The 22,306-nt window shown below is 44.3% G+C and overlaps 1 protein-coding gene across 1 annotated transcript in view; it reads left to right on the top strand.

Annotated features, from left to right (window-relative positions):
- The first annotated feature begins 3,543 nt into the window (after window positions 1-3,543).
- LOC147841021 (uncharacterized) overlaps window positions 3,544-22,306 on the top strand; it is an 84,610-nt gene continuing 65,847 nt past the window's right edge. Inside the window, exon 1 of the mRNA XM_087279075.2 lies at window positions 3,544-6,303. Within this exon, the coding sequence (XP_087135201.2) occupies window positions 3,556-5,493 (1,938 nt within the window). The 5' untranslated portion in view covers window positions 3,544-3,555 and the 3' untranslated portion in view covers window positions 5,494-6,303. The remainder of the gene's footprint in view (window positions 6,304-22,306) is intronic.

The following is a 22,306-nucleotide window of genomic DNA, read 5'->3' as shown; positions in this document are numbered from 1 at the left end:
CACACACACACACACACACACACACACATTGTTATATTGTTATATACACTTAATGGCCACTTTATTAAATACTCCTGTCCAGCTGCTAGTTAATGCAATTTCTAATCAGCCAATCACATGGCAGCCACCTAATGCCTTTCGGCATGTAGACATGGTCACACAATCTGCTGCAGTTCAAACTGAGCATCAGAATGTAGATGAAAGATTTTTTTTAGTGACTTTGAATGTGGCATGGTTGTTGGTGCCAGATGGGCTGGTCTGAGTATTTCAGAAACTGCTGATCTACTGGAATTTTCATGCACAACTATCTTTAGGGTTTACAGAGAATGGTCAGTAAAAGAGGAAATATCCAGTGAGCTATAGTTCCCCTTCGGTTGGGGAACTTCAGTGCCATGAATGGGAGGATTCGGATCAGAAGCCGCTTATCTGGAGAGTATTGAACGGGCCAATGAATGAAATTAATTGGCAGCGTAAGCTTGCGCAGGTGTGCGACATCTGCAATCATCTCAGCATATAAGCACACCTGAAGCCAGCAGACGCCATCCTTTTCGCTTCAGATCCTTTCTGAGTGAGTCGATGAGGGTTCCTCTTGCTGATCAGCACTTCAGAGCGAACGAGTGTGTCTCCCGGTCCAGAGTGGGTCTTCGCGGTGGCAGACGGTCGAGCTGGGTTACTCCCTTGCCTGCGGTTCTTTGGGTCCGGTCCTCCAGAGCGGTGCGTATAGTTGCAACTTTCCTAAAAGAGCAACACAGTCGTGCAGCACGTCCTTTTCAGGATGGCGCTCCGACTGTGCGTTTCTGGATGCGGGGGTTTCCTGTCTCCGGATGATGGACACGATCACTGCATTGCATGTTTGGGGGTCCAGCATGTTAATGCGGTGCTCGCGGGCGGTTCATGTCGTCATTGCGATGCCATGACCGTTGCACAGCTAAGATCGCGGCTAACTTTCGCAAGAGAGCGAGCCACCCCAGTTGCCTCCTGTTCTAAAAAAGCAGCGGGCGCTCGGGCAGATCTGAGGGTTTCAGCGGGAGCTAATCCGCCGCCCACGGGCTCGCGGACCTCTCGCTCCTCACGGCGCTCCATCCAAGCTTCGGGTGGTGAGAGTGATCCGTCTAACCAGATGGTAGCTCTCACACTCGCTGACACCGGAGATCAGATGTCCTCCGCGGCATCGGAGGGTGGGCTTTCACTGTCCGACGAAGATCCGGACCCGCTCGCCCCCTCCGGGCAGGTGAGCGCTGTCAAATCGGATCCTGAAGCGGACATGTTAGCCGTGCTTTCCCGGGCTGCTTCGGCCATGGGGTTGGAGATGGTTTATCCCCCAGCTCCGCGGCCGGACCGACTAGATGGGTGCTACGTAGAGGACCAGAAGGCGAAGCCTTCGAAGCCTCTCGTCCCCTTCTTCCCGGAAGTGCACAGTAGGCTCACGCAGTCCTGGAGGGCACCTTTCTCTTCCCGTGCTGCGAGTGCCTCCGCCCTCACCGCCCTTGACGGCGGAGCTGCCAGGGGGTATGAGGCGATCCCGTCAGTGGAGCGCGCTATCGCGGTGAATCTTTGTCCGCGCGGCGCCTCTACGTGGCGGGGTTTGCCCCGCCTCCCGTCCAAAGCCTGTAGGTTGTCTGCCTCCCTCGGAGCCAGAGCTTATAAGGCTGCGGGCCAGGCTGCTTCTGCTTTGCACGCGATGGCCACCTACCAGCGCTACCAAGCGCAGGCGCTGGCCGAGCTGCACGAGGGCGGGTCCAACCCAAGCTTATTACATGAGCTGCGCACCGCGACCGACTATGCTCTTCGGACTACTAAGTCCGCCGCGTGTGCGCTGGGGAGGACGATGTCCACACTTGTGGTTCAGGAACGCCACCTCTGGCTAAACCTGGCCGATATGCGCGACGTTGACAAAGTTCGCTTTCTTGACTCGCCCATATCCCAGGCTGGCCTGTTCGGCGACACCGTCGGTGAATTCACCCAGGAATTCAAGGCGGTGAAAGAGCAGTCGGATGCGATGGGCAATGTCATCTATCGGCGTGGCCGTAAGCCCGCTCCGCCCGCCGAGCCATCCACCTCCGCTGTTCCTCGCCGAGGGCGCCCGCCAACGAGTGCTGCCCCGCCCCGCCTGCGCCTCCGGCCAAGCGGGCGCGGCGTTCACCTCGAAAGCAGGCAGCCCCTCCTGCCCAGGGCGCCGTTAAGTCCGGTAAACGGACCGCGAAGCGTCCCTGAGACAGGCCATCCGGAGAAGAGGAAACTTGCTCTTTCCCCGCTGGAGGGCGAGGCCCCGATAACAACGGTACTTTTCAGTGCCACCAAAACATCAGTAAAAGAGCACTTTTTCCCTTCCCCGGATGTGACTGCACGAGTTCTGCCAGTCCGGGACGCGCTGCCTTCCGGCTCGCAGACTCTACGTGCTTCGCCAGTGGCTCACGAGCGCTGGGGGGACGGTCTCCCTTCCCTCAGCCCTCCAGCCCCCTCTCCGGAGTCAGGGTGCGGAGCCAGAGCGAATCGCTCTCCTCCAGCTTTTCCGCGGGACCCTCGTGCTTCCCGGATCAGCACACCCACTCCGCGCTGCCCCACCGCTGGTACGTCAGCGATTGTAGCGATGACTCCATTAGCGAGGGCTCTGCCTGCCTGGTTAGCGCGGGCCAGCCCCTCGCGGTGGCTCATACGCACAATCAGACTCGGTTACGCGATTCAGTTCGCGAAACGGCCCCCCAAGTTTACGGGCGTGTATTTCTCCAGGGTCAACCCCCTGTCCGCCCCTGTCTTGCGAGAGGAGATTGCTGCCCTCCTGGCGAAGGGTGCAATCGAGCCGGTTCCTCCAGCCGAGATGGAGAGTGGGTTTTACAGCCCATACTTCATCGTACCCAAAAAGAGCGGTGGGTCACGGCCAATCCTAGATCTGCGCGTTTTGAACCGCTGTCTGCACAAGCTGCCGTTCAGAATGCTCACGCAGAGGCGCATTCTCCAATGCGTTCGTCCTCGGGATTGGTTTGCAGCCATAGACCTGAAGGACGCGTATTTCCATGTCTCCATTCTTCCACGCCACCGCCAATTTCTGCGGTTTGCGTTCGAGGGTCGAGCGTGGCAGTACAAGGTCCTCCCCTTCGGGCTCTCTCTGTCTCCGCGGGTCTTCACCAAACTCGCGGAGGGTGCCCTAGCGCCCCTTCGGCTCGCAGGCATTCGCATACTCAGTTATCTCGACGACTGGCTGATTTTAGCCCACTCGCGGGAGCAATTGATTGTGCACAGGGACGAGGTGCTTCGGCATCTCCGCCTACTGGGGCTTCAGGTCAACCGAGAAAAGAGCAAACTCGCCCCCGTGCAGAGGATTTCTTTTCTCGGGATGGAGCTGGACTCGATCACCATGGTAGCGCACCTCTCCGAGGAACGCGCTCGCCTGTTGCTGAACTGTCTGAGGGAGCTCGACAGCAAACTAGTGGTCCCACTGAAGTTCTTTCAGAGGCTCCTGGGGCATATGGCATCCGCAGCCGCCGTCACGCCGCTCGGGTTGCTCCATATGAGACCACTTCAGCACTGGCTTCACGATCGAGTCCCCAGACGCGCATGGCACGCGGGCACACACCGGGTCTCGGTTACTGCGCTGTGTCGCCGCGCCCTCAGCCCTTGGAACGACCCCTCGTTCCTACAGGCCGGTGTGCCTCTAGGACAGGCGTCCAGCCATGTTGTTGTTTCAACAGACGCTTCCAACACGGGTTGGGGGGCCGTGTGTCGCGGGCATGCGGCTGCGGGCCTCTGGAAGGGTGCCCAGCTGCATTGGCATATCAATCGCCTAGAGCTGTTGGCAGTGTTCCTCGCTCTCCACCGCTTTTTACCGGTGCTGGAGCGGCAACACGTGCTGGTCAGGACGGACAGTACGGCGGCGGCGGCGTATATCAACCGCATGGGGGGTATGCGCTCTCGCCGCATGTCTCAGCTCGCCCGCCGTCTGCTCCTCTGGAGTCACCCGCGGCTGAAATCGCTGCGCGCCATTCACGTCCCAGGCACGCTCAATCGTGCAGCCGATGCGCTCTCACGACAGCTGTTACGCCCTGGAGAATGGAGACTCCACCCCGAGTCTGTTCAGCTGATATGGGCGCGATTCGGGGAGGCCCAGATCGATCTGTTTGCTTCCCCCGAGAACGCTCACTGCCAGTTGTTTTTTTCCCTGACCGAGGGCTCTCTCGGCACGGATGCACTGGCCCACAGCTGGCCTCGGGGCATGCGCAAGTATGCGTTTCCCCCAGTGAGCCTGCTTGCGCAGTTTCTGTGCAAGGTCAGGGAGGACGAGGAACAGGTTCTGCTAGTTGCGCCCCTTTGGCCCAACCGGACCTGGATATTAGAGCTCTCACTCCTCGCGACGGCCCTCCCCTGGCGGATCCCTTTGAGAGAGGACCTACTCTCTCAGGGACAGGGCACCATCTGGCACCCTCGCCCCGATCTTTGGAACCTCCACGTGTGGTCCCTAGACGCGAGGAAGACTTAGGTAACCTACCGACTGCGGTGGTTAATACCATCACTCAGGCTAGAGCCCCCTCCACGAGGCGCGCCTACGCCCTGAAGTGGAGTCTATTCACTGAATGGTGCGTCTCTCGCAGAGAAGACCCCCGAAATTGCCAGATTAGTGTTGTGCTCTCTTTTCTTCAAGAGAAGTTGGACAGCAGGCTGTCGCCCTCCACTCTCAAGGTTTACGTGGCCGCCATCTCCGCTTATCATAGCGCGGTAGCTGGCGGCACCGTGGGAAAGCATAACCTGGTCATCCAGTTCCTTAGGGGTGCTAGGCGAATTAATCCATCTCGCCCCCCTCTCATGCCCTCTTGGGATCTCGCCCTCGTTCTCACGAGTCTGCGATCCGATCCCTTTGAGCCACTCGAATCAGTATCTCTAAGATTTCTGTCCCTGAAGACAGCTCTGCTGGTTGCGTTGGCCTCCATCAAGAGGGTCGGGGACCTGGAGGCATTTTCGGTCAGTGACTCGTGCCTGGAATTCGGGCCGGATTACTCTCACGTTATCCTGAGACCCCGCCCCGGTTATGTGCCCAAGGTTCCTACCACCCCCTTTAGAGATCAGGTAGTGAACCTGCAAGCGCTGCCCCCGGAGGAGGCAGACCCAGCCCTTTCTTTACTTTGTCCAGTTCGCGCTCTGCGCATTTATGTGGACCGTACTCAGAATTTTAGATCATCTGAGCAGCTCTTTGTCTGTTATGGCGGTCGGCAGCAGGGAAGTGCCGTATCGAAACAAAGATTATCCCACTGGATTGTGGATGCCATTTCACTCGCTTATTCGAGTCGAGGTCAGCCGTGTCCCCCGGGAGTACGTGCACACTCCACTCGGAGCGTTGCATCCTCTTGGGCGCGTGCACGCGGCGCCTCTCTAACAGACATCTGTAGAGCTGCGGGCTGGGCGACACCCAACACATTTACAAGGTTTTACAATCTGCGAGTGGAGCCGGTTTCCTCAAGGGTATTAGGTAACCCTTTGGTGATTGAGGAGACAACTCGGTAGGGTGTTGAAACATGCTTGCTGCGCCATTCTCCCTAACACGGAGGTACGTGCGCCTTTTTATCTGTCAGTAAAGTTCCCCGTCAGGTGAGCCCTGCAGATTCCTCCGTGGCCCCCAGCACTGACTCAGCGGAGGAGTCACTTGCTGGCCCACTACGTTGTAGGTCTGCCCGCTGGTCAGCCCGCGTTTTGGGTATAGGTGCCTGCTATGCGTGATCCCCACTAGGCGATCCCATATGCTTATTCCGCCACGGTTAAGTCCCCCCCCTGGGCGGACCCGTGTCTTCCCTCTCCGCTAACCACTCTTTGCTATGCGTACTCCCCCTTTTTAGGGCTAGTCCATAGGTAAATTCTGCCATCTATCCCCCCCTTGGGTAACGGATGGCCTCCGCAGCGTCCTCCCTATCGGGATTGCACGCTTCCCAACGTACTGTCGTATTTCCTAGAATTATCTAGATGCTCACGACTTCCCAAAAAATATATCTAAATCCGTAAAACTTCTGTTGAAGTAGGATAAATTAGGGCCAGGGACACGTTGGAGGACCGCGCCCCCCATGATGTGGGTGCGTCACGCTTGCTTGACTATCTCCTCATCGGGGGTGTTGGTAAGGTGCAGTCATTATGGCGCTTTCCATATTCTCCCATTCATGGCACTGAAGTTCCCCAACCGAAGGGGAACGTTCGAGGTTACAGAAGTAACCCTTCGTTCCCCGAGGAGGGGAACGGAAGTGCCATATTCCGTCGCCATAATGACTGTCCCTTAGCTGTTTGAAAGTCTCTTCAGCTTAAAAGGATGGCGTCTGCTGGCTTCAGGTGTGCTTATATGCTGAGATGATTGCAGATGTCGCACACCTGCGCAAGCTTACGCTGCCAATTAATTTCATTCATTGGCCCGTTCAATACTCTCCAGATAAGCGGCTTCTGATCCGAATCCTCCCATTCATGGCACTTCCGTTCCCCTCCTCGGGGAACGAAGGGTTACTTCTGTAACCTCGAACGTTCTGTGAGGTCAAATGCCTTGTTGACATGAGAGGAGAATAGCTGGACTGGTTCAAGCTGATAGAAAGACAACAGTGACTCAAATAACCACTGTACAACCTAGGTATGCAGAAGAGCATCTTTGAATGCACAACACGCTGAACCTTGAGGCAAATGGGTTACATCAGCAGAAGACCACACCTGTTGCCACTCCTGTCAGCTAAGACCAGGAAACTGAGGCTACAATTTGCACAGGCTTACCAAAATTAAACAATAGAAGATTGGAAATACATTGCCTGGTTTGTTGAGTCTCAATTTCTGCTTTGACGTTCGGATAGTAGGATCACAATTTGATGTCAACAACATGAAAGCATGGATCTATCCTGCCTTGAATCAACAGTTCAGGGAGGTGGTGGTGGTGGTGCAATACTGTGGGGGATATATTCCTGGCACACTTTGGACAAATTAGTACCAATAGAGCATTGTGTCAATGTCACAGCCTACCTGAGTATTGTTGCTGACCATGTCCATCCCTTAATGACCACAGTGTGCCCATCTTCTGATGGCTTCTTTCAGCAGGATATTGCGCCATGTCATAAAGCGTGAGCCATCCAAGATATCAGCTCATGACAATGAGCTCACTGAACTAAAATGGTCTCCACAGTCACCAGATCTCAATCTAATAGAGCACCTTTGAGTTGAGATGTGGTGGAATGGGAGATTCGTATCATGGATCAACTGTGTTTAACTGTTTGGAAATGGATATTCTAAAAGTGATAAATGCTTCACTTCTCTCAGGGATTTTTCCAAAGTCACTATAAACTGCAGTTGTTAAACCCCTCTTGAAAAAGAGCAACCTGGATAACACCCTATTAAGCAATTATAGGCCAATCTCAAATCTCCCTTTCATTGCAAAATCATCGAAAAAAAGTTTTTTAACCAGGTTAACAAGTTCTTAAACTTCAAGGCATGTTTAGACAATTGTCAATCTGGTTTCAGGCCACATCACAGAACAGAGAGCACCCTTATAGAGATAATCAATGTTATACGCCTAAATACAGATTCAGGCAATCTAACAGTGCTGGTTTTGCTTGAATTCTAGTGCTGCATTTGATATTTTCCATCACAGCACACTTCTGGATACGCTGGAAAACTGGGTTGGGCTGTCTGGGACGGTCCTCAAATGGTTCAGATCTTACCTTGAAGGGATGGGTTACTATGTCAGAATAGGTGACCATAGGTCGAGGTGGACACCCATGACATGTGGAGTCCCACAAGGCTCGATTCTAACACCTCTCCTCTTCATCCTTTATACGGTTCCTCTGAGCCAAATAATGAGAAAGAACCAAATTTCCTACCACAGCTATGCTGATGACACTCAGATCTATTTAGCCCTATTGCCTAATGACTACAGCCCCATTGACACCCTCTGCCAATGCATTGATGTAATTAACAATTGGATGTGCCTAAACTTTCTTCAGTTAAACAAAGAGAAAACTGAAAAGTAATTGCATTTGGGAACAGATATGAGGTTCTCAAGGTGAATGCATACCTTGGCACTAAGGATCAAACAACAAAAAATAAGGTCAAGAATCATGTTGTGACTGGTGTCAAATCTGTGTTTCAATAGTCATGACAAAGCAGTTAGTAAATCAGCATACTATCATTCTAAAAAAAACATTGCAAGAATCAGATGATTTGTTTCCAGTGAAGATTTAGAGAAACTTGTTCATGCTTTCATCAGCAGCAGGCTGGATTACTGTAACGGCCTCCTCACGGGCCTTCCCAATAAGAAAGTCAAAACGTTACAGCTCATCCAGAAAACTGTGGCCAGTATTCTGACCAGTGCTAGGAAATCAGAGGACATCACACCTGTCCTCAGCTCTTTACACTGGTTCCCAGTTACATTCAGATTGACTTTAGAGTATTGTTACTTTTCTATAAATCACTAAATGGCCTAGGACCTTAATAAATTACAGATATGATTACTGAATACAGATCACTCAGATCTTTAGGATCAGATACACTAGAAATTCCAAGAGTTCAGTCAAAGCAGGGTGAATCGGCTTTCAGCTACTACGCCCCTCGCTGCTGGAATCAGCTTCAAGAAAGCATCAGATGTGCTCCAACATTAGGCACATTCAAATTGAGACTGAAAACATATCTGTTTAGCTGTGCCTTTACCGAATGAGCACTGTGCTACGTCTGACAGATCACACTATTATGTTTTTCTCTTCTTTTTCATTCTTTTATAACCTGTTTTAACACATTTTTATTTGATTTTATTAGCTGTTTAATCATTTTTAGTATTTGTTTTTATTTTTCTTATACTTGTCTCTTTTATTCCTGTTTATGTAAAGCACTTTGAATTACCACTGTGTATGAAATGTTCTATATAAATAAACTTGCCTTGCCATGGATGTGTAGCTGAGAAATCTGCAGCTACTGTGTAATGCTATTATCATGTCAAAATGGACCAAAACCTCTGATGAATAATTCCAGTACCTTGTTAAATCTATGCTACGAAGGATTAAATCAGTTCTGAATGCAAAAGAGGGTCCAACCTGGTACTAGTAAGGTGTACCTAATAAAGTGGCCGCTGAGTGTAGATATTGTTCACATCACCAAACACACTAAACAACACTGCAGAATATTCTTTCATCATCATCAATATAGCATGCAAACTTTTACATCTATTATATATTGCAGCTCACTATTAATTTATTGAAGTATGAATTACACATGCTGGCAATATGTCTGTATCAATCACCCTTAATTTTGAGATCACACTTTTCACCATCAGAGAAAGTCTTCTCATGTAGAAGAAACAACAGTTTTCTCATTGTGAGAGATGAGTAGATATGTAAATGTGTCATATAAATTAAACAGTGCATGAAAAATATTTTGGTTTACGTTTTAAATTGAGCTTAATCAGATGATGTTTGTTTACACTCACTGGGCCTCATACATGAAACATGAGACGAACAGGGGGGCTTAATACTGTTTCTGGAGATCATACATCCTGCAGAGTTCAGCTTCAACCCTGATCAAAAACAACCAAATCCACTAAGTAGGATCTGAAGGAGCACTTGGTAATTAAAGGCAGGTGTGTTTGATTAAGGTTGCAGCTGAACTGTGCATATGAAGGTACATCTCTAGGAACAGGATTGGGCATCCCTGGTGTACTGTAAATCGTTTGTAAATCTGTTCTCACATAAATGTCTTAATTTATGAGTGTTTGTTTTATCCAAATGTAAGTTAGAAATGCACACCTCCTTCATGTGTAAACTCTTTGTAAAATTCTGTCCTCTTTTGGCAAATCAATTGCACTGAAATGTGATGCACTGGCAGTATTTTAATTTGTATTTTCTGCAGTTTTAGTTCATTTGGTCTTTTTTTTTTTTGTAGCTGAGCAATAATGTTCAACATTGGGTAATAAATAGCACTTGTCACTTTTCCTAAACTATCCAATCATTGGAGCAATATACCAAGTATACATCAATACATGGTAAATTACACTTTTTTTTTTCAAGAAATTTTCCTTAAAACCACCAACTGGTCTCCATGAATAAATAACATAGATACAGATAAAATATCTAAATGTATTCTTAATCAATAAATGTGACCAGAAACACAGTCTAGATTTAAAACGTGTAATTGGATTATGTTGTTGCGCCACTGGGTTGCATGTTACCCAAGTAAAGTAATCAGTCACACATTTCAGTTCTGGTGTTGTTGTCATGTTTAGAGGCATGTAAAGTGTTGTCCCAACAATAACAGACCAAGCTGCAGCCAATAAATAATTAATTTAATCATATTCATTTTAAAAACACAATGTAATGGCATTGTGAACATGAAATTATTTTGTATAGGTTTTTTTTTTCTTTTTTTTTTTTGCATTAACACATACAGTACATTTCCACTTCAAACACCCAGCATCTCAACCATTACTTGTTTAATGTATAGATGTCAAAGTCGATTCCTGGAGGGATGCAGCTCTGCAAAGTTTTGCTTCAACTCTAGTCAAAGCTGACCAAGACTACTAGAGACTTTAAAGCAGGTGCGAGTTGGAGGTGGTTTAAGCTAAACTATGCAGAATTGAGTGAGACCATTGATTTAATGGTATGCATTTTTAACAGCCATGTCAATGTGATGTTCCTGGTAGACATATGTTTAGAGCAGATCTCTGCACTTTTATCTGCAACAACACTTTTTCTGGTACGTCTGGAGAACCAAGCACAAAACTACATATTCTCCATCTGCTATTTCAGCATCTGTTTTTTTTTTTTTTTGCCTGCATATGCAGCTGATATCCCTTCTATATAGATGGCAAGCAGCTACCAAATCTAGATGTCTAAGAAAACCTTCCAAATTCAATTCAATTCAGCTTTATTTGTATAGCGCTTTTACAATGTAGATTGTGTCAACGCAACTTCACATAAATGGTCATAGTAACTGGATCAGGGTAGTTCAGTTTTTAGTGTTTAAGTTCAGTTCAGTTTAGCTCATTTCAGTGTGGTTTGAAATCATCACTGAGAGTCCAAACACTGAAGAGCAAATTCATCGATGAGTAGCTTTTTAGATCCTGAACCATCCAAGCCAGTGGCGACAGCGGAGAGGGAAAAAAAACTTCACCAATAGGAGAGTGAAGAAAAAAAAAAACTTGAGAGAACATGACTCAGTTCGGCAGGACCATTTTAATTTCTCCGCAGGAGAAAGTCTTGTGCAGAGCTGCAGTCTCAGCAGTGGAGGCTGGAAGCTGGCCTCAGCGAAGACTCGTCTGTCCCTGGAGCGTCACTGGAATCAGTCTCATGCTCTCCACTCCCCTATGACCAACAGCGCAGCAGCAGCTCAGGATGCGGCCTGGTCCCGGATATGGACACCTCGGGATCATCTCGCCGCTGGTCTTGGGTCCAATCAGTGACTCTGCATAATCTGAGGACCTCGGGATGAGTATCCCCAGGTGGAAATGGAGAATAAAGAGAATAATTAGCATAGTTGCTGTTCATAGTGTATATAAACAAGATGTAGAAACTTGTGTGGAAACCCGCTAAGTGATGCATTGAGTGTAAGCTTTACTATACAGATAGGTCTTTAATCTAGTTTTGAACTGAGAGAGTGTGTCAGAGCCTCTGATGTTATCCAGAAGGCTATTCCAGAGTGTAGGAGCCATAAAGGAGAAGGCTCTACCTCCTTTACTCGACATTGCTATTCTAGGTACTACCAGAAGCCCTGAGTTTTGAGCTCCTAAAGACCGAAATGGATTGTAGCGAGACAGAAAGTTGGTTAGATAAACAGGAGCTTGATTATTTAGAGCTTTATAGGTGAGAAGTAATATTTTAAATTCAATACGAAACTTAACAGGCAGCAAGTGTAAGGAGGATAAAATTGGGGTGATATGATCCTATTTTCTAGACCTGGTAAGAACTCTGGCAGCTGCATTTTGTACTAATTGAAGTTTGTTACGAGAGGATGCTGGGCAGCCAGCAAATAGAGCATTACAGTAATTCAGCCTAGAAGTCATAAAAGCATGGACTAGCTTTTCTGCATCTGAGATGGATAGCATACTTTGTAATTTAGCGATATTTCTCAGATGAAAGAAGGCAGTTTTTGTGGCATGAGATATAAGGTTTTTCAAAAGTTAGATTGCTGTTTAATATGACACTCAAATCTTTTATAGTAAAGCTAACGCTAACTTTGTATCTCTCTAATTGTAGATTGAGTTGCGAGATCTGCTGTGTACAGGATTTAGGCCCAATAAGTAATAATTCTGTTTTGTCTGAGTTTAAGAGAAGAAAATTTTCGGTCATCCAGTCTTTAACATCTCTAATACTCTCAGTTAGCTTAGACTTTTCAGACATCTCATCAGGTTTAGTCGAAATATATAATTGAGTATCATCTGCATAACAATGAAAGCTGATCCCATGTCTTCTAATAATGTCTCCCAGTGGTAGCATGTAAATTGTAAACAGCAAAGGGCCTAAAACTGCTCATTGAGGCACCCCATAATTTACTGGGCTGACTTTTGAAGGCTGTCCATTAATATTTACAAACTGGTAGCGGTCAGTTAAGTATGACTTAAACCATTGTAGAGCTTGTCCCTGGACACCTGTAGACTTTAAGCGATTTATGAGGATATTGTGGTAGAGTGAGGAGAAGCACTCTACCAACGAGACCAGCAGCCTGTAAGTACATTTAGACTTGTTTTAGTTGTTGTTTATGGTTTCAGGACTTGTTTTCAGCTGTTTGTGTAAGGTTGTAGGATATTTAAACTTGTTTTCAGTTGTGTATAATACTAGAAGTGTTTAGCCACTGTTTCCTTGGTTACTATAAGAGCTTGTGTGTCAAACGCGGACGGTTTCATGTCGTCCGCCGCAGTTTCGGGCGTTGTTTTTACTCGGGAGGCGTGTCCAAACGCCAGGTAAACACTATATATTGAGCACGCTAGCTTTAGTTAGCAGGAGAAGCACTCTACCAACGAGACCAGCAGCCTCTAAGTACATTTAGACTTGTTTCAGTTGTTGTGTATGGTTTGAGGACTTGTTTTCAGCTGTTTGTTCAAGGTTGTAGGACATTTAACTTGTTTTCAGTTGTGTATAATACTAGAAGTGTTTAGCCATTGTTTCCTTGGTTACTATAAGAGCTTGTGTGTCGAACGCGGACGGTTTCGCGTCGTCCGCCGCAGTTTCGGGTGTTGTTTTTACTCGGGAGGCGTGTCCAAGCGCCAGGTAAACACTATATATTGAGCACGCTAGCTTTAATTAGCAGGAGAAGCACTCTACCAACGAGACCAGCAGCCTGTAAGTACATTTAGACTTGTTTCAGTTGTTGTGTATGGTTTGAGGACTTTTTTTCAGCTGTTTGTGTAAGGTTGTGGGACATTTAAACTTGTTTTCAGTTGTGTATAATACTAGAAGTGTTTAGCCACAGTTTCCTTGGTTACTATAAGAGCTTGTGTGTCGAACGCGGACGGTTTCGCATGATCCACCATAGTTTCGGGCGTTGTTTTTACTTTCAAGGCGTGTCCAGCTGAATTCAATCAGCTAGTGCTCTGGGTTGTATATAAGCAACTAGTCTCACCGCGGCAGCGGTCGCGGCAGCCTCATGTGAAGACCGCCTCGTGTGAAGACCGACGAGTATAAAGACCATCGACTCTACCTGCGCGACTCCACCGAGCAAAGACACAGACAAAGCACTTGAGTACTTTACTTTCTTGTTTTACTTTATTTTTACACTTATTTTTTATTTTTATTGCACTTTTATTATGTGTTTACTAATTCCTGTTGTTGCTAACACTCGCAAAACACGGGAGGTACGCTGCAGGCGTAATCCTCACAACCTTCGTTCAATACATGTATCTGCTATTTCACAACTCTCTCTCTCCGTGGGACTCTGGAATTGTCAATCAGCTGTTAACAAGGCAGATTTTATTACCTCCATAGCTACATATTCTGACTATAATCTCATGGCTCTAACTGAGACCTGGTTGAGGCCGGAGGACACTGCTACACATGCTACTCTTTCTGCTAATTTCTCTTTTTCCCACACTCCTCGTCAGACAGGGAGAGGGGGTGGGACTGGACTACTAATTTCCAAAGAATGAAAATTTACTCTGAGACCGTCCCTGCCAACAATCAGCTCCTTTGAATTCCATGCAGTCACCATTATCCACCCCTTCTACATAAATGTGGTTGTCATCTACCGCCCACCGGGTACATTAGGTCACTTCTTAGATGAACTGGATGTTCTTCTCTCATCTTGTTCTAATTATGACACTCCCTTGTTGGTGCTAGGTGACTTCAACATTCACATTAAGAGACCACAAGCTGCTGACTTTCAGACTCTGCTTGCCTCTTTTGACCTCAAAAGAGAACCTACTTCTGCTACCCACAAATCAGATAATCAGCTAGACCTTATTTACACACGACATTGCTTCGCTGATCAAACACTAGTAACTCCACTACAAATATCGGATCATTTCCTTCTGTCCCTCAACATCCACATTACTCATGAGCCGCCACACACTCCAACACTGGTTGCCTTTCACAGAAACCTACGCTCTCTCTCACTCAATAGACTATCCACCATTGTTTCAGACTCTCTTCCTCCATCTTGCAAACTCTCTGCACTTGATACGAACAGTGCCACTGATACACTCTGCTCCACACTAGCATCATGTCCAAACAGATTATGTCCTCTTGCATCCAGGCCAGCCAGTGCCAGTCCTCCTGCACCCTGGCTCTCGGATGCTCTCCGTGAGCATCGCTGAAAACTTGGGGCTGCAGAGAGAATTTGGCGGAAAACAAAAAATCCTGCACAGCTCTTAACATACCAAACTCTTCTGTCTTCTTTCTCGGCTGAAGTTACTTCTGCAAAGCAAACATATTTCTGTCAGAAAATCAACAATGCCACTAATCCTCGCCTACTTTTTAAAACTTTTTCCTCCCTCCTCTATCCTCCTCCTCCTCCACCCGCATCCTCCACACTTACTACTGATGACTTTGCTACATTATTTTGCACCAAAACTGCAAAAGTCAGTGCTCAATATGCTGCACCTACAACAAACACGCAAGATACACCACCAACACCGCACACACTCACCTCTTTTTCTCAGCTCTCTGAGTCTGAGGTGTCCAAACTCGTGCTATCTAGCCATGCAACCACCTGTTCACTTGATCCCATTCCCTTTCATCTCTTGCAAGCCATCTCCCCTGCAGTCATACCAACACTGACTCACATAATTATTACATCTCTGGACTCTGGTTTATTCCCCACTTCATTAAAGCAGGCTAGGGTAACCCCACTGCTAAAGAAACCCAACCTGGACCATACACTACTTAAAACTACAGACCAGTATCCCTGCTTCTATTCATGGCCAAGATTCTGGAGAAAGTAGTGTTCAATCAAGTCCTGCACTTTCTTACTCAAAACAATCTCATGGACAACAAGCAATCCGGCTTTAAGAAAGGCCACTCAACTGAGACTGCCCTGTTCTCGGTTGTGGAGGATCTCAGACTGGCTAAAGCAGACTCAAAATCATCAGTCCTCATCTTGCTGGATTTGTCAGCTGCTTTTGACACTGTAAACCACCAGATCCTGCTATCTACGCTTGAGTCACTGGGCGTTGCGGGCACTGTTATACAATGGTTCAGATGTAACCTCTCTGACAGGTCATTCAGGGTGTCTTGGAGGGAAGAGGTGTCCAACCTACAGCCTCTAAACACTGGGGTACCTCAAGGCTCTGTTCTTGGGTCACTTCTCTTCTCCATCTTCACGTCATCTTTAGGACCAGTCATCCAGAAACATGGATTCTCCTACCACTGCTATGCTGATGATACCCAGCTATACCTCTCTTTTCATCCTGATGATTTCTCGGTTCCAGCTCGCATCTCAGCCTGCCTGTTAGACATTTTACACTGGATGAAAGATCATCATCTTCAGCTTAACCTCGTAAAAACGGAAATGCTTGTAGTTTCTGCCAACCCGACTCTACACCACAACTTTTCAATCCAGATGGATGGGGCAACCATTACTGCATCCAAAATGGTGAAAAGCCTTGGAGTAATGATTGATGACCAACTAAACTTCTCTGACCACGTTTCTAGAACTGCTTGATCGTGCAGATTCGCACTCTATAACATCAGAAAGATCCGACCCTTCTTATCTGAACATGCAGCTCAACTCCTATTTCAAGCTTGTGTTCTCTCCAAACTGGATTACTGCAACTCTCTACTAGCCGGGCTTCCAGCTAACTCTATGAAGCCTCTTCAGCTGCTCCAGAACGCAGCAGCACGAGTGGTCTTCAATGAACCTAAAAGAGCACATCTGACTTTGCTGCTCATCCCTTTGCACTGGCTGCCAGTTGCTGCTTGCATCAAATTCAAAGCTCTGATGTTTGCCTACAAAGCGACTTCTGGCTTTGCTCCTTCTTATCTGCTCTCACTTCTGCAGATCTATGTGCCCTCCAGAAACTTGCGTTCTGTGAATGAACGTCGCCTCGTGGTTCCATACCAAAGAGGGATGAAATCACTTTCGCGAACGCTCGCGTTCAATCTGCCCAGTTGGTGGAATGAACTACCTAACAGCATCAGAACGGCAGAGTCACTCGCTGTTTTCAAGAAACGACTAAAAACTCAACTATTTAGTCTCCACTTTACTTCCTTATCTGCAATTGCCTCTCTGGATTTACCACTAACTGTACTCCAAAAAAAAAAAAAAAATTACTAATACTTTCCTTCTTAGACTTTACAGACCTGAAACTTGCCTATAGCACTTATTCATTGTTGCTCTTATAGTTGTGTAAATTGCTTCCTTGTCCTCATTTGTAAGTCGCTTTGGATAAAAGCGTCTGCTAAATGACTAAATGTAAATGTAAATGTGGTTAATGGTGTCAAATGAAGTGGTTCTCCATGGAGATCTCGAACACGGGAGGAGGAGATGTCTTGCCCTGGGACGCAGGGTTGAGGTAGAGGGAGTGATGTGGTTGTATCTTCCGCTTACTTTAGATGATGAGGCGGCCTTAGCGTTAGGCACAACAAGCAGAGCTCATTGTTCCCGCAGCCGCGTCCGCCTCACCTCGAAGGTGCGAATCTGGGACTCCACTGCTTCCAGCTCCAACGCCTCCATCAATGCTTCTCCTGCACTCAAGGACAGACACACAAGCAACAATGTACAGGGTGAAGAGCAAGGCCAGTAAGTAAAAAAATGAGTGAATATAAGAGGTCGGTAGCTTTAGCTGACCAGCGGCGCTAGCAGGCTAGAGCTACAAACAACAGGAGGATGCTCGAGGGACAGAACGTTTTAAAGCAAATTGTTTGTATAAATGTATTAAGGGTTTGTTCACCCTAAGTAGAAGAGACATATACTTAGCAAATGAGGAAGTATTTTTTGATTTAGATGTAAATTGTGAGTCCAAACTCCAAACACAAGCAGTGAGGTGACCGAACAGAGACAGTGACATCAGTGACATCACTCGAGCATCAAATTATGACAAACAGGCTTGAAAAACATTGAGCTTGCCATACCAAGTTGGTAAATCTACATTTTTAGATTTACATTGTATTAAATGAGCAATAATTTTGGACCCTGTTCACAAATTAAATTTAAATGACAACTTCATCCCAGTGGATGGGTTTGTGCATATTTGACCCACAGTAGTGTTATGACACCCTAAAGTTTTTTTTAAGGAGTATTAAGTTAAATTTTCATCAATCCAATTGCAAGTAGACAAATGCCAAGTATAGATATGAGCAGTTTGTTTAGACTTGTTTGTCCACTTTTGAACACATCCAGAGGTGGTTGAAAAAACATTTGCTTGTAGTGTAAACACATACTCGGTCAAATACCCTCAGACAGCAGCTAAACACTGCCTTCTCTCCATACTGCTCATTCATAAACTGAGTTAGACATGCTGTAGAAGCATGGTCGAGAGACATATTTAAAATGTATAAAGTAGAGTGTTCTCTTACCAGTCCTGATATGTTTAACCTTTTTCTTTTGCCAAAGAATAAACATGTATTTGAAGGCAAACTAGATTTTTTAAATAGTCTGGGTGTTTCATTGCCTACAAACAGCAGCTATCATGTGGCACCTATCAATTTGTGTTTTTCATAGGATACAGATATATAAATTAATTATTTCAAATGGAAATTGTTTATGTGCTTGTAATAATTTTAATCCATATTTTATTCAATATCATATATAGAATAAATATCATATAAATAGCTATACCTAGATTTTTTATTTTGTTACATTTTCTATAGCTATATACTTCGTATCTGATGTTTAAAATAGTTTATGGCTTTATCTTTTATAGTTTTTTTCTTTTTTTTTTTTGATTCATATATATATGTAGTTGAGGTCAGAATTATTAGCCCCCCCTGAATTATTAGCCCTTGTGTATTTTTTACACAATTTCTGTTTAGCAGAGAAAATATTTTTTTCTACTCATAAAAAATCATAATAGTTTTGTTAACTCATTTCTAATAACTGATTTATTATATATTTGCCATGATGATAGTAAAAATTATTTGACTGGATATTTTTTCAGGTCCTTGCTCTGCTGAACATAATTTGGGAAAATATTTAAAAAAAAAAGATTCAAAAAATTATGAGGGCTTCAAATTCTGACTTCAAATATATATATTGTGGCGAGACGAGGGATAAAACATGAGCAGATGAACAGGTATGGTTTAACAACCCGGAGGGTGATTTATTTACAGTGCCAGGTAAGGAGGTGAGGGAAGGAAAGCCGTGCAGGTATGAGTCCTTTGGCTGGGTATTGTGGAAAATTCTCTGGGCTGATGAAGGTTTGGAATTGGTGAAAGGAATCTGAGGTGCCGGTCTAGCCACTGCTAACTGCTATCTGCTGGGAAAACAGAGAAAGAAGCATTAGCGTGTCTTCCTTGTAGAGATCAAGCTCAGTCTGTGTCTTCTCTTTCTTTGTTTACATGCTCCAGTCCTAATGAGCTGCAGGTGGTGATCGCGATCGGTGCTGATGAGGTGACAGGTGTTGGTAGTTTGGACTTGTGGCGACGCTGTATATATATATATATATATATATATATATATATATATATATATATATATATATATAGGTCATTAGGACAACTTATAGGAGCTGGTCCGAAATTACATAATTATAAAATTGTATTAGTCAATTCTAAAGTAACCAACATCCCCAAATTAGAAAAGGAATTTGGAAAAGGAACAGTATGCAGTAAACAGATTGGACAGAATGAAAAACGCATATAAAAAATCAAAGAAGAAACAGTAAAGAATTTATCATTTACTATTTACCATTCCTTTATTTAAAACACCTTTAGAGACTGAAGACAGCAAGTGATGAAGTGTTTTAGGTGTCATTTTTTCCCATTGTTTCTATAAACAAGTCTTAAGGCAGGCAACGGCACGGGGTCTTCGTTGTTGCATTTTGCACTTCAAAATGACCTGTTAACATAGGACTTCCTTTTGGCACAGTACAGCTTTCACTGGCAGATGCAGATTTAACTACATATTGTTGTATTTAACAAAGGTTTGCCAAAGTAGTTCTGAACCTATGTGGCAATATGTGTGCTCATAGATGCATGATGATTCTTGATGCAGTGCCGCCTGCGGGATTTGAGATCATGGTTGTGCAGCTTAGGCTTGCACCCTTTTCCTAAATGCACTGAAATTCCTCCAGATTTCTTAATTGTTTTAATTATAGTATGCACTGATAAAGGTGAAATATCCAATCGTCTTCCTATCTTTCTTTGATGAACATTGTTTTTAAACATTTCAATAATTTGCTCATGTAATTGTTGTCAAACTGGTGATTTAAAGGACTAGACCTTCCTTGGATGCTGCTTTAGTAAAAAATCATAATTAAAAAAATTTACCTGTTGACATCACCTGTGTTAAATCATGTCATAAATTAGCAAATTTATCTCATTACTGGCCCTAAACTGCTCCTGTTCCAACTTTTTTTTTTTTTTTTTTTTTGTGTCTTTTCATACTGTTCCCACATTTCCTGATTAGGGATTTTATTAATGAAGCATGTTTTATTAGTATGAAAAAATGCACTAGCTTTTGCGGTATTTGATTGAAGGATCAGAGAAAGCCAATACCTGCCCACAAACCATTCTCAAGAAGTTGTTGAAAGTGAACAAAAGAGACATGCCATACATGAACATTAATGTGACTTTGTTCAGTTGTTGTCAGATTGATGAAAGTGCATCCTAATACCAGTGTGTACAGAGCGTGTTATTTCTATGAATAGTGAAGGTGAGCTAAATCACTGAAAACTCCATGACAAAAGCAACAGCAAGGCCCTTGGCAGGCATTGTGTGCCTCACTTACTGTATGTCGAACAAAAACTTTGCACAAAGGTATGTGAATGTTCTAGATTGTGTTCAGATAACTGTGAGCCTTTGACCTTGATTATATATTTTTACACTGTAAAAGTGTGACAACAGCCATCAACATTCATGAAATAATCTCTTCTTCATATAGTGTATTTTTAACAAAATTGTGTGTATTAAATATTAAATTTAAATTGATACATTAATTAATGAAAAGGGTGATTTTCTGATCATTTTGTGGTAAAACTTTATTCATTATCAACTAGATAGCAACATATATACACATATTTACTGTACACATATGTACTATCTGTTTTTTTAACCTTATTTCAAGAATGTTTAAAAGTCAAAAAGCTATAACCCTATTTTTTTCTCAAAACTATAACATCATACTGTATATACCCGTTGCTTGCATATTATTGTAACAGTTTGTACTAAAGACAGTGCAGTGACCAGAATTTAACCTTTTATATATTTATAAAAAAAGAAGAAGAAAAAAAAAAGCACAAATGTGAGGACGTACACTTTTCCAGTGCCCCCAAACCCCATAGGGGTTAATATAATTCGGGGACAGTGAGTGGTCTTTGGGAGTAATTAGTTCCATTTTTTTTTTTTTTTTTTGTGCTGTGAACCCTAAATTTAGTCATCAAATGTTGATGAATGTTCATGTCATTGATATAAACATGACGTGGTGTTTGCAGGTGGCTCATCAAAGAAATCCTGCACAACTCAGGAATGCTTAAGTGATTCAAGAAAATTGTGTGGTATGCATCAGACTATGCATGTGGTCCACAGAACTCGAAAGTGCAATGGTCCACAGCTAGCTGTGCATTGTTTTATGATTTGATTGCTGTCTGCGGTGCATGCTCTTTGTTTCAAAGGCATGTTTTAAAGTCACATATTACATAGCTCCCCATGAATCCTCTCTTGCATATACACATAATAGTAGTGTGAAGAGATACCATGCCTTTTTAAATGAGCTTGTATAATTAGAAAATGACAGTAATTCTTCTTGAAGTGAAAAGCTTGTCTAGTGTCTTTATTTTTCTGGCAGAGAGTGAGGGTGAAATTATCATTGAAGACCCTAGAAGATTTATTTTACATTGCAGTGCAGTGCCCATGCTGGTTATAACACTTCACATTATGGTTACTTAATGTTAGTTCATGCATTTACTAACGTAAACAAACAATGATGTATTTATTACAGCATTTGTTCATGTTAGTTAACATTAGTTTTTTAAAAATATGGTTGTTCATTGTTAGTTTACGTTAACTTACAGTGCATTTACAGTTAACAAGCATGAATTTGCAGTTTAGTAATGCATTAGTAAATGTTAAACTATGATTAATAAATGCTGTACATGTTTTTGTTCATACTTAGTTCATAATACATTAGCTAATGAAGCCTTATTGTAAAATGTGATCCTGTTTATAAAAATAAATATATGTGTAAAAGTTACAAACGGTAGACTTAGCATTTAAAGACAGATATATATATATGTGTGTGTGTGTGTATATACACGCAGTATAGAGTGGGTATAGGAAAGTATTCAGAACCCCTTAAATTTTTCACTCTTTGTTAGGGGTTGATCACACCAAATGGCCTTTTTACGTTACAAAAACGGGAGGTGCACCAAACTGCCTTTTTGATGACAATAAAAAAAGAAGTGTGGTGCATTTTTTATGTCACTAGGCAACGCCAGAATCAGCTGGGCATTGTGCGAGAGTTTTGCTGTTGATATTGGTATAAGTTTAACACTTAATAACCATGCAAAATTTAAGATTTGTGAGCAAAGTCTCTTTAATTTCACTCAGCGGCCATCTTTTTGGGCAGTGTGCTCATGCATTCAGTTTGAATGGGGAAACATAAAATTCTCCAAAACTGCTTGCCAAGCTTATGATTACATTATATATTAGGAATCAACATTAAAATTAAACAACTGTCCTTTTAATTTCATTCCTAAACATCCAATTCACACAAAATCCTCAAAAACTCA

The sequence above is a fragment of the Danio rerio genome, chromosome 13, assembly GCF_052040795.2.
Source record: "Danio rerio strain M-AB ecotype USA chromosome 13, GRCz13ab, whole genome shotgun sequence".
NCBI classification, from domain to species: Eukaryota; Metazoa; Chordata; class Actinopteri; order Cypriniformes; family Danionidae; genus Danio; species Danio rerio.
The sequence above is the reverse complement of the archived record's forward strand: the minus strand, read 5'-3'. Positions and strand labels throughout refer to the sequence as shown.